Source organism: Zea mays, chromosome 10 (assembly GCF_902167145.1).
Source record: "Zea mays cultivar B73 chromosome 10, Zm-B73-REFERENCE-NAM-5.0, whole genome shotgun sequence".
Classification (NCBI taxonomy): domain Eukaryota; kingdom Viridiplantae; phylum Streptophyta; class Magnoliopsida; order Poales; family Poaceae; genus Zea; species Zea mays.
In genome coordinates, this window is record NC_050105.1 from 915,129 (window position 1) to 927,749 (window position 12,621).

The window sequence follows — 12,621 nt, forward strand, 5'->3', positions numbered from 1 at the left end:
AAGGTCTTTAACCATTAACATTTTGTGTTGCCTGATTTTTAACTCATAGCATTTGAGAACAAGTCATCAACCCTCATATAAAATCTTTTCCGTTGAGGGAACAGAGATAGAAAGTTATTCCCATTGTCATCCCTAGTGCGACTCTGTTGCAGTCCCTCGCACCCACCCACACAAGATCCAACCAGCGTCCGACTCTCCATCAAATTAGTCAGTCAATTACTTATCTCTACTTATAGCGATTAAATCGTCTTGGGTCCATTCCCTCCCATGACCACCCTCGCGCAGCGCGCGCTCCCACCCACCCCTTTGACAGTGACGCTGCTGCTTTCCCGAAACAATTGCACAGCAGGCATCCACAAGACCTGAAGCCTTGGACTGTTCCATAAAACACATCATCGCACGGATTACAGATGTACAGACAAGATCCATACATACAAATGGACAATCTCCAATGGTTACAATGCAAGCGACTAGACAACATTCCTTCCATTCAACAGCATCTGTGAGCAGACATGTGCAACCATACTACCTGGGCCCATATGCACAAACCCCACTTGCCCAGGCAGCAGCCCCTACCAAACCTGATTTCTCATATCATCACAAGCATCTTCAAAAGGAGGAATGCTGACCACCGACAACCCGAAACGCGGTGTCTATTTACATTTTGGTTAACCTAGGTATGATTAATTATTTGGGGGGAGCCTCCAAGTTCAATGACATGATCAGGGTAGGGGTTCCACAAACCTTCTGCAAGGAGGCGGCTAACGAATCTTGGCTCTATCTTACAAATTGCACACGTCGTCCAACAACAGGCAATACGCACCGGGAGCCTCTTCACACCATCTTGGATCTTGTAGCTGGACCATGCTGCGGGGGAGCATCACTTGGCCAAAAAACACCAGGCCTGCCGGTTGCCTTGTGGCTGCATTGTCATGAGATGTAGGCCTCACCTTACTTGTAATTTTCCTCGGCGTAGATAGAGACAAGAGCATTATCACCAGCACCAGCAGATAGGAGTGATTTGTATGGGTGAAAAGAAAGGCAGTTCACAGTGCCTATTCTTTGGCCCATAAAAGATGGCTGGTAGCGAATTATTGTCAACTGCTCTCCTTCAAGACTAAACACTTTAATCATCTGCTTGGCTGAGCCACTAGCAACAACTGGGGCATGCCGGTGAACCGCCAATGCTGTAAGTGAACCCCTGTGTGCCTCAATAGTCAGGTAGGGTTCTGCTGACCTTCTAACATCAAGAAACTGAATGTCTCCAGCTTGAGATGCGCTTACAATCTGTCATACCCATAAATAAATAGTACCAACCAAAGAGAGAATTGTAAAGCTTAAGCAAAAGCAAGCCCAGAAAATAACTTAGTTGCTTCAACAATGAAAATATAGAACATAGTAATGCAAGATGTTACCTTGTAAGGATCAAACCCAGGTTGAAACCCTATGCCTACAACCTTTTCTGTTCTTGGTGCGTGTGGCCTGGCCGTATAGACAACCCTACAGTATAGAAAAAGAATATTCAGAGAAACAATTAAGGTGCCAGAAAAGAAAGAGAAGCAGGACATTTCATAAGGCACATATGGATCCTATGCATCAAATGCAGGCCAGAGGATGTAACCTATCAGGAGAGCGTATGTCATATATCCTGACAGAACCAGCAGCAAAACCAGCAGCAAAATGTCCAGAGCAGACCTGAGATGCAGACTGAAAAAAAAAGCAACAAGGTCATGCTCAACTGCTTGATAACAAACAATGCAAATCAGATTAACATAAAACTTGCTGCAATAGCAAGAATCAAATACATAAACGTAATCAAACAGCTAATTTCACGGCTATAGATAGAAAATGTTCCTTGAAAACTAATTTATAAAATATTAGAGGCGAACAATACATGCTGACCAAGCCATCAACATTGGAGTATGCAGCACAGTATTTATTTTTTATCAGTAAAAAACATAGTTGAAGGCATGAACTGAGCAGGGGCAGACCTGAGCCTAGGGCCGTGACCCTTATCGTGGCCCAGGGACCCCAAGTACGCCCTGTTTATTTTTGGCCCATATATACTACACAAATCAGCCCAACAGACAGCACCATCCAACCACCCAGGCCGACCAGGACACAGCGATAGCTCCTCTGTCTCGTGACCCTCTGACTTGTGCTACTGTTCACCAGTGCCCCGCACGACTACACCATCACTCGCCTTCCACCAGTCCTCCGCTGATGAGCCAAATTAACAAATCGATTTCTCGGTTGGCCAGCTGGAGTTGGGTACCGCCAAGGTGCCACGACACTAGCATGGGAGCCAGGGTGATCGGCTGACCACTGCATGGTGTGACGTGGCGTGACTGCAGCCTCCAGGGAATCTAGGGTAGCACCGGCGGCCGAGCCCCACGCCTTGGTGCCTGGACAGGCAGCATGTCCACATATGCCCGCAAGAGCACTCAAGCAGAGAGGCAGGAGCAGCCACTCTGGCTGGTATTTCTCTACTAAATGTAATCCAAGTTTCCAACTCTATGTAGAGTTGTATTAACATAGCCGTATATGTTCAATTTGATCGAACACTGAAATTAGAACCTAAAATTACAGATTGGTTCATCGCCTCATTGTGTTGCCTTGATTTTAGTTGTTGCAACTGCGACAGTAGAAAGGGTTTTCTAAGCTATGAAGATTGTCAAGATCAATTCTCAGAATAAAACGGGGATGAGTGGTTGAATCATAACCCGGTATGTTGTAGATATTGAATGGAGCATCATTACAACCATTAAAAATGGTTATTATCTTATATCATTTTCAAGAATTGAACCCATGGAAGAAGTTACCTAATCTATCTAGTGTACTTGTGGTATGTTACATTCAAGTTACAAATGCATTATCAATAAGGTCACATTTTTTGCTTGTCCCTTTTCTTATTGACACTTATATCTTGTCCAAATTTAGGTGTGTTACATGTTATGTACAAAGTTGAAGCAACCTCTCATTTAAAAAAAATTCCTTCACAGTAGCTATTTTACATGACATATATATAAACTATGCTGTAGATGACACTCTTTCACTCCTAAAATTTGGCCCTAGTCGTGACCCAATTCTGGGTCTGCCAATGGACATGAGCAAAATCCTAGGCAAATTCAACTCTTGCTCACATTGTTCAACCTACTTGAGACAAGTTCACAACTTTTCCTACAGAAAGCAGCATCAAAAGCCGCTTTCACTCATAAAAACTTTGAAGTGCCCACAATTACTAGAATTCTAGGGGGATGCATGTGCACCATCAATCTTCATAAAGGAATATTGTGACTCCATTTTTTTTCTCGAACACGCAGGAGATTTGTGACTCCATTTTACCTCTATTAACAACTCAGCATGAAGATGTACCTAACTCTACCATGTGTCCATGTGTATTATTATATGTTACAATTTGACTGCATGGTATACAATGACTAGCAGTGAAATACAGTTACAGATTGACGTTCGAAGTTAATGATTAATATAAGACAGGAACATCAAGTATAGGGCATGAACCACATAACACAAAACATAGAATAACAAAACTACGGTTAACTGGTTATTTCCTCAGTGATAAGTGCCACATATAGCCTAGTCAAATCAAATAACAAATATGGAGTTGCTTGAAAGAATGTTCCATTTCTCTGATCAGCGCATGGCAACATAAACTCACCAGTGAAGAAATGGCACTATCACCAGATGACTGAATAGTGCTGAGTTGTTGTTCCTTGTCAAGATCCCATAGCAAGATGGAAGACATGTCACCAGATGCATACTATTGGACAACAAAGGAGAACAAGTTCTGTATTAGAACATGAAATGCGTAATAAAATACTAGAACTACAGGAGGGAAATAGAAAATTACAAGATAACCAGATTGCTGCTGCCAGTCAATCACAATACTGCGACCAGCAGTTCGATGTCCCTGAACGGATGAGAAAGCCGTTACAAGTTTTTGTCCTCCCTTTTGAGTAAAATTTTTCCATACACGTACATTTCCATCACCTGCAACATGAAAATTAGACAATGCAATGGTAAAAGATAAGTGTAAAATGAAAAACATATAGAACAGAGGCATACTTGAGGCAGCTAAAAGCAAGCTCTCATCAAGCTCATTAATCAGCAAAAGTTTGGATAGCCCTCTGTCTGACAAATTATGGTTTTGATAAGAGTTCACTGGCAGCGCATCGTCGTAGTTCCACACTCTGGCATGAGAAAAACTTCAGCACAACTGCAGCAATGTATTTCAGGTACTAGGGTTTTTAATTGCAATGATCATTTCACCTTATTTGCTCATTTTCATCAGCTGCAACAACGATCGGAGAAAATGGCAACAATAAAGCTGTTTTTGTTCCCAACTCAAACCTCGTATCCCAACTAGCAATTTGGTTTGTCATCTTGCAAGCTGCTATTCCAAGGGTGAACAACCAAAAAATAACAGATAAATAATCAAGGAAACCAACAAGAAGAATGTAATGTAGACTAATGTACGTCCACATACAGGAGCGCTGGCACTTAGCGATATAATCTAGTGCAAGTCGTTCTCTCTCTTCCCTTCTAGCATTTGCCTCTTCGTTATCATCAGAGCCAATTAAAAGAGGCCTAGAGAAGTGACCACAACTCCAGTTATAAATTGTTGATTGAGGGAGTATACTTAGTTCAGCATTACTGGTAGCTGCAGCGGAGCTTAAAAGGGGAACAGCTAAGCCATCAGGTGAACTTATAGGATGTTGTCCAAACTCCATAGAACACACTCGGCGTAATCCTGGAAGAAAATCATGCTGAGGAGGGCTAACAGGAGGGGTCCTAAATTTTATCAAGTTGTTTCCTGCAAAATACAGGAAACTCGATTCAGCAATTCTTGATTTTCTCTGAACACCCAGTAAAGCAAGATGTTTCAATTTCCAAGCACATAGTAAGGAAAGTGATTATAACTTACCAGAATTCATATCAAGCCAGGATGAAGAGCGTGCCATTCCAAAGTTTGAAGCAGATGTCTCTCCCCGATGTGCACCTCCACTATTAAATCTAGTATTTTTCATGACTACTTGTTCAACACCTATAAGGGACAGTGCTCTCCGACCAATAGTTGCAATTCTTGGGTAAGGATCTTTAGCAAAAGAACACATAGTTGATATAAATTGAGAATAAATGACATTATCAACAGGCCTGGACCTAGTGTAGCCGGGACCACCATTACTAGCATTCTCTCTCAGTAATAAGCCAGAATCAGAGAGTTGGGAAGAATCGTCTGACTGGGGAGAGCCATGCATGATGCTACTTGTTGCAATTGGGCTACTTGTAGACATTCTTCCATCACGACCAGCAGCACTGCTATCACTGCCAACCCTCAGCACAGGACCAATGCTGCCTTGTAGAATATTGTTGGGACTGTAAACATTGTTTGGGTTATTTATATTTGCCAATGATGGCAGTGACTTCAGCAATGAATTGGATTGAGGTTTCCAATACTCAGCCGCAACAGATTTGAGATGTTTGTTATGACCCAATGCAAAGCGAGTAAGCGCTGGAGAAACAAGAGATCAACTCAGAATGATTGTCATATACTCATATAAGGTTCAAAGGAATCCCCTGTGTTCAACATCCTAAAAGAAATGCTCTATGAAAAAAACCAGTATAATTCTCCAATGTACATACCTATAGCAACCTCAGATCGAACAAGGGGACTGGCATCTGAAGATATCTGCAGAAGGCTTCGAACTACATTTATTTCAGCTTTCACCTTTTCATCATAGTCAGAATCATCATCAGCGCCATTTGATGATGTAGTATCCAGGAGAGTCCCAAGTGCAAAAACAGCAGCAGCTCTGACCTGGCAAGACCAAATGTTTAATATGTATCATGTCAAGTAGGCAACAGAAAGAGTAGACACGGTATGAAAGCATCGTACCTCAGGTTGAGGCTCCGACAATAAGCATAGTACAATTTCTGGCGTATTTGTTTGTAAAGTAAGCAGCTGAACATCAGGGAAATCTTCCCAGAGTTTCCCAAGGCATAAACAAAGCCACTGTAGAAGTAAAGGTTCTGTCTGTGAATCATGAGGATTCTCAGGTTGCAGGTGTCTCAAGCAAACATCTATAAGCCCTGCATTCATACAAGCCTCTTGGCCTGTCCTATGCCCATCCACAATGACTGCTAAAACAAAAGCAGCCATTGCACGCTGTTCTGGGTAAGCATCCAAACTGTCAAGAAACCTAACAAAATATGTGTGTCCTCCATCTTTAACCAAATCAACCTGGCACGACTGTCATTTGAGAAAAAACTAAACGTTAAACACCTGAATCTAAGACAATAAAAGAACTCTTAAAATATTACAATGAAGAGTGCATACCTTATCAAGAGAGAGAATTTTTGTCCATATAAACACAAGAATTTGACGCAACTCCATTGCACTTGTTTGAAGCAGTTTGAGTACATAAGGAAATATTCCGACAGACAGGGCCTACGACAATGAAATGCATAGGTTGAAAACTGAAGAGAAAAAACAACTATTTCATAGAAATGTACGTGCATAAGAGGTCAGTACAGACCAAATCAACTGCCCACGGCCCCATGTCAAGAAATCTTCCGAGCAGAACAAGTGCTCTAAATCTGTGTGATTGACTAAGCAGGACCTGCAAAAAACAATAAGATGTAAGGAAAATAAAACAAGAAATATAATCCCTCCAATCATAAACTAGTGTCATTTTGGTGCTGCCATGATCCACAAAACATAACTTTCCCAGGTAATGTACTATGGTGTATAAGAATAAAATTACATGATTATGAGTATATGTTTTGAGACAAAACTACCCATAGCATTTTCAAATGTCCAATCTCAATGTACTGACTACTGAGTAATTAACAATCCTTTTTTTATATAGGTTAACTGAACACAACAGCCCAAAACAATAGTCTCATGTGAATGGAGGGAGTAGCAGATATGAATGTACAACATTTTACCAAATTAAAACTATAGCAAAAAAGTGAAGGGCAATAAGGTTATAAAGTTAAAGTGAGTTTTACAAATAATTGACTTGAATGTAAGTGTGAAAGCAAAAAGTCTTACCTGAAGAACTATGGGTAACTGTTCAGGAGGTTTCTTGTCCTCGGAGCCATGATCAAGCCACACTTCGAAAGCCGTCAGTTGTTCCGTAAAAAACGGACTTGGCTGGTTTGAAGTAGAGAATGAAATTAGCAATGCTGAAATACTTGTATTCAAATGTCAAAACAATACCAGCAAAAACTACTGATGTTCATTGAAATGCTAAATGATAAGTAGAACCTGAAACTCTGCATTTGGATCAGCAATTAACTGAGGAAGCTTGGAAAGGCAAATCTCAGCAGCCATGTCCCATGCATCCCTGAGATTTAGCATGTTACAAATCACACAAAAGGTAGTTAATGCAAAAAAAAGAACAAGTCAGGTTAGTTACCACATATGGTGTTGATGTGTTGGAGGTAACAACGGATAAGAAACTGGAGAACAATTTGCTGATCGCATGATTCTCTCAGCAAGCAAGAAGTTACGAAAGAGGCTAGCAACAAGAAGATCTTGCCTGAAAAGCCTTTGGAACAGATCTGCACAGTGAAACTTGTATCATAAACCCAAAATAAGCTGACATTTATTTTGAATTTGAATAATTTTCTCTAGTTTTCTTGATCCCCAAAAAGTATACATCGCAGACGCCATACCATGAGGAAGAACATTCCATGCAATTGTATCTGTTATAGCAGTAAAAATCCAATTGAGCTCCCCAAGAAGAGTTTTACGGTCATTTTGCCTTCCAGGAATTTGGTCAATAAGAGAAAGATCCAGAGAACCACGGAGTAATGATCGCTTACAAAACCTGCATGGTTTATAGGTATGTCCCCATGTAAGCACATCATGCTAAGAAAAAGGAGCATAAGAAATAAGGAACTGTCCACACAAATATGCATGCACAAACAGAGAAGAGAGAGGGGAGAGAAAGAGAACCAGTGCAAAGCCATTTTGATGGGTGTTGTGAGGCAAGCTGTAAACACATCGGCAGGAAATTCTGCACTCTGAGGAAGAGTTTGATGTGCCTCACAGGCAGCAAGAAGAATGCAGTCCTTCCGTGAAGATGCAGAGGAGCTAGAACTCCAATCTAGGCGCTGAAGTAAACAAAAGTCGTTATGAATATTAGACAATCCAGGAACAAAAACAAAAACAAGCCCATAAATCATGATGACCTTCATCTTCGAGCACAGAGAAACATATGTTAATTAGAAGCATGTAGCATACCTCTAGAAAAGCTTTCACAATAATTCCAGACGCTGAGCAATCAAAAACGTAAATTGAAGGTGTCTTCAGCCATGAATCAAGATCAGTAATTGGAAGTGGAATATACTGTGTGTAACTCTGCAAGAAAATGCAAAAAAACGACCATTTTAATTTATCAGAGACACCTATGATAAGTAAGGCATGCAAAGCAAGCAATACAGTGTCTTCATCATAATTTTACCTTGTTAAACACCCAAATCTCACCATTAGATGTAGGCTTTGGTACGCCATGGCCATTATAATGGAAAAGAACTCTCTCTGATCTGGCATATTTGCGGCAAGTATTGCAAAGCTTCTTAACTTCCTCCACTGTTGGGTCCAGCTGAAGCTTGTATCGAGCCTGCAAGTGGTGTTAGGAGGATATGAAGATGCAAATAATCCTCACCAATAAGATTGAGGTTAAACAGGAAATGAAGTTCCTCACCTTAGGTTGCCAGCGCTCATACTGTGAATGCAACGTTTTTCCAATACTCTCAAGGGCTTTAGGAGGTGCCATAGAAAAAGGATCTGAAAAGAAGAGAATTAAGATCTATGAACATACCTCAAGGAAAATGCACTGAGTGCAACATATATTGAAGTGCAGATCTATCAACAGATGTAGCTTACAATTGTTGTTTAAAATCTGGTAACAACTTCTAGAAAAAAAATAATCACAAAGGCTATAAAATAAGTATATATCTTCATGAACATGGCCAATAGATGTGGTATCTTACTCTATAAATGTTGATTACTTTACAATTAAATGCCAATTGTCAGCTTGGATTTTAAAAGGGGATAGTTTTCATCTAAAAACTATGGAACAGTAGGTGCCAGATAGTTTCCTTCTTGCTATTTATTTCAAATTTACAATATACCAAAAGAAATAATAATTTGAAAGGTTTGAATGTACGCAAAAAAAATGTGTTTTGGTGGAAGAACATTGAAATCAGCTATCTACACGTCTGAAAAAATGAACAAGCATTTAGATCCTTTAATAATATTACTAACGTTTTTTTGAAGGGAAAATAATATTACTAGTGTCAATGCCTTGTATATATTTATAATAAGTTTTTCCCTTTTATTTCATTCTTGTTGGTTAAAAAACAGTTTCGTTCAAACGATAAAAAACAGCTCATTTACTGATTTTTCCAACTAATTTGAATTTGGAAATATATAATGAACTAAAAATTTACCTATCCAGCACTCCATTCTTGCACAAGGGGAAATTTTAATTACATCAGGTGGATCCACACTTATGTTTAAACATAATACAAGTGCAACACATCCTGTCTTCATCTGCACTACAAAATCCATTGTTAGTAAAGATCATGTAAACAATCCAAAAAAACTCGGCCGGTAGGGGAAAGACCACCCACGGTATTATATTAAGAAGAAGCCCAATCGAAACCGTGACCGAAAAAGGTCACAAAAGCTGCCCCCCCCCTCGCGCAACATGAGAGTCCACCCCCTATAGGCCGGATCTTTACTTGTGCGTTGAGCCCTCCCAGCCCCCATAGAACAGTCCATCCCGTGTGCACACAACAAGCAGAACCAGCGAGTGACCTTTTTAAACCTCAGCCTAAAATTCGCTCCCACTGGGATTCGAACTCGGGACCTGAGGATTGCTACTCAGACCACCTAACGAACTCAGCTAGAGGCCCTTTCGCGTAGAAAAACTTATAAGAACTAGCAAACCATCCCATAGGCCATGGCCAGACAAAAGAAACGATAAAATATCTATAAATTCTATAATGACTAAATCAGTAACGGTGCAGAACATTAAACCAGGCAGAACAGACAGAGAATTCCAATAGTAAATAGAAGAAATAGCTCAGTAGTGCCGTTGACTTTCAACATGATCCTCACACAATAAATATAAGCTGCAAAACTAGGGGACTTTGTCTCAAGGGTGAAAGGACAGATTACTTTACATGGTACATAGTTACACCAAGTGGTTCTGCAAAATTCCGAAAAGAAAATAAGGAAAATGGAACATATGTACGTACATATGCAGAAATTGTCTTTGCCCAAGAGCATTAATAATCCCTAATGTTATTCCAGGGACTTTAAGGCTCATTATGTCAAATTGATTTCTGCTTCATGTACAGAAACCTCAACTTTGTAGCCAAAACCTCCTATCTAGCAATCACATATGCATGTTGTCATGCACTGAAACACCATATTTCCCATCTGGTGCTTCATGCCATTGCAACATGCACAATATGGTGACCCTAAAACAACAATGTGCTTGCATGCCAACTTTGTTACAGTGGAAGCTCTTAAGTCTTAAGCCTCCAGTGACATTAACAGATGGAGGTCAGCAAAGTTTAACTTGGCCAATGGCGACTCTGCCCATGTTTGAACTTTGGCAAAATTGAGGCATTCCATTTAGCAATATGATGCTATGAGCAGTATGTTAGAAAAGTGCAAAAAATGGTTCATTTGTTATTGATGCAATTTTGCCTATAACTTATATAGCTTCACCAACAGCAACCCAGTGAGACTAAGTATTTCCATTAATGATATGATGCCAACAAGTCACTGATTACTGATATGAAGTGTCACTTGGAACTTGGAAGGGGGGGTTAGCACTCATTATATTTAGGTATGTGATAGTGCCTATTCGATACCAAAAACTTTTCAAAGACTGCACAGCATGGAATTTTGTTCTATATGTAGGTATATGCACATGTCACCATGATCAACACAATATTTATAGGGCCTGTTAGATACCCAGAATAATACTGTTTATTTTTTATCCAAGGCATACAGGTTGAAAATGTTATCACCATGCTACATCTAGGTGGTAAATGAAGTTAAGAATTTGAATGAGTTGGGCACAATACATTTGTTTTGTAGCAGTTAATATTAACAAAGAAATGTTCAGTGTCATATTATGCAGTAAAAGAGTAATACAACATGTAATTTATAATTTATCCCTCCCCGACAACCTTTCAAAACACTTGTGAAGCAGAAGACACTAGGCAGTGGCAAACGATAATGCATACCACCATATCGTGATTGTCCTGCTCACAATAGTGAGCATAGCGGTTACTTATTCCGTGACTTCCGGGGCCTCGCTAGTTACATCTGGCAACACCACACCTTAGTCCATACGTGCTCCGTAACGGAGATTGATAAATAAATGCTAATTTGCTAAGTTGGCAGGCACCGTAATCACTTCATACTCCTCGCAGCTGCACCCAAGCTACCATTTTAAAGCTAAATCAGCTAAGTGCTATCCCAAAGATGCCCCCGAGAACAGGCGTTGCCGAATTCAGTGAATAGCGGAGTATAACATCAGAAGAAACGGCATCTGCAATCTGCATCACATCCATTACCCGATCCTTGGGGCGCCACTTGGAGACGAGGCCACTGGTGGAGGGCCCTGCGGCTGCGGCCGCAGCCTCATCGATCCCCTCAGGCTCGTGGCGCTGCTCGCACAGCACGACCAGCTGGGGCAGGTACGGCACGGGCGCCGACTTATCCACCTCGTCGGCCTCCAGCCCGTTCCTGGGCTCCGGCCCGCTGGCAGCCAGGAGGCCATCCCCGGTATGGTTGTGGTTCTGGTGGTGGTGTTGATTGGGCAACGGCGGCGTCGGCGAGGACGACAGTCCCCTGGAGGACGAGGAGTGGACGAGCCTGGACGCCATGAGATCTCCCAATGCCATCGACGCTTGCTGTGCCTCTTTTCACCCCGCAGCCAAAACCATCATGAGGTCGGGAGCTCGCTCACGTACATCGATCGAATCGGGCCAGCGTGGCGAGTCGGAGGTGGGGAGCCGGGTCAGTGGGGGTGGGGAGACTGGGCCGAGGTTGGTGGGGGAGGGGTTTAGGGTTAGGGTTTGGTTGGCCGGGAGGAGAGAGAGAGGAGGGGGAAGGGACGGGAAGCGGCGTCTCGATGCGGGAACGAGGAAGCAGGCGACGCGACGCCAGGCGAGCAGCCGAGGAGAGAGATTGAGGGAAAACAAAATAAAATTTATAGTATAAAGGTTGGAAATGGAAATTGCCTGCCCTCTTTCCTCCATTATTTTACTACTTTTGGAGACAATGGACACAGCTCGTTCTCTTCTCGTAATGGTTGAATGCACTATAAATATATATGTATACTAGGTGAGTGCCCGTACGTTGCAACGGAACCATATAATGATACGATAACTTATGTACATATGTGTGTTATATTGTTATAGATATGTGCCCATGCGTTGCGACGGAAGTAAAAGATTTGTATGAAACATTGATACGGAACGACAAACATCACTATGATACACCCTACTGTAGAGTATTTCTTTCTCTTCTCATTTCCCATTATTGTTATCACTTCTCTTTCA

General features: G+C 41.4%; 1 protein-coding gene across 2 annotated transcripts; it reads right to left on the minus strand.

Annotated features, from left to right (window-relative positions):
* Positions 1-352: 352 nt before the first annotated feature.
* LOC103640651 (regulatory-associated protein of TOR 1) lies at positions 353-12,306 on the minus strand. 2 transcript variants are annotated; one of them, XM_023301204.2, is made up of 23 exons: positions 11,632-12,306; positions 9,484-9,586; positions 8,736-8,818; positions 8,493-8,651; positions 8,273-8,389; positions 7,985-8,142; positions 7,702-7,856; positions 7,443-7,587; positions 7,292-7,370; positions 7,076-7,177; positions 6,558-6,641; positions 6,359-6,469; positions 5,918-6,271; positions 5,665-5,839; positions 4,946-5,533; positions 4,508-4,834; positions 4,291-4,411; positions 4,087-4,211; positions 3,872-4,011; positions 3,680-3,781; positions 1,622-1,707; positions 1,416-1,500; positions 353-1,287 (listed from the first exon to the last, which is right to left on the minus strand). In XM_023301204.2, the coding sequence occupies exons 1-23, from the start codon at positions 11,959-11,961 to the stop codon at positions 952-954; spliced, it is 4,065 nt and encodes a 1,354-aa protein (XP_023156972.2). In that variant the 5' UTR covers positions 11,962-12,306; the 3' UTR covers positions 353-951. The 2 variants fall into 2 exon arrangements, with proteins under 2 accessions (XP_023156972.2, XP_035819171.1); XM_035963278.1 differs by having other exon boundaries at positions 4,291-4,414.
* Positions 12,307-12,621: the final 315 nt, after the last annotated feature.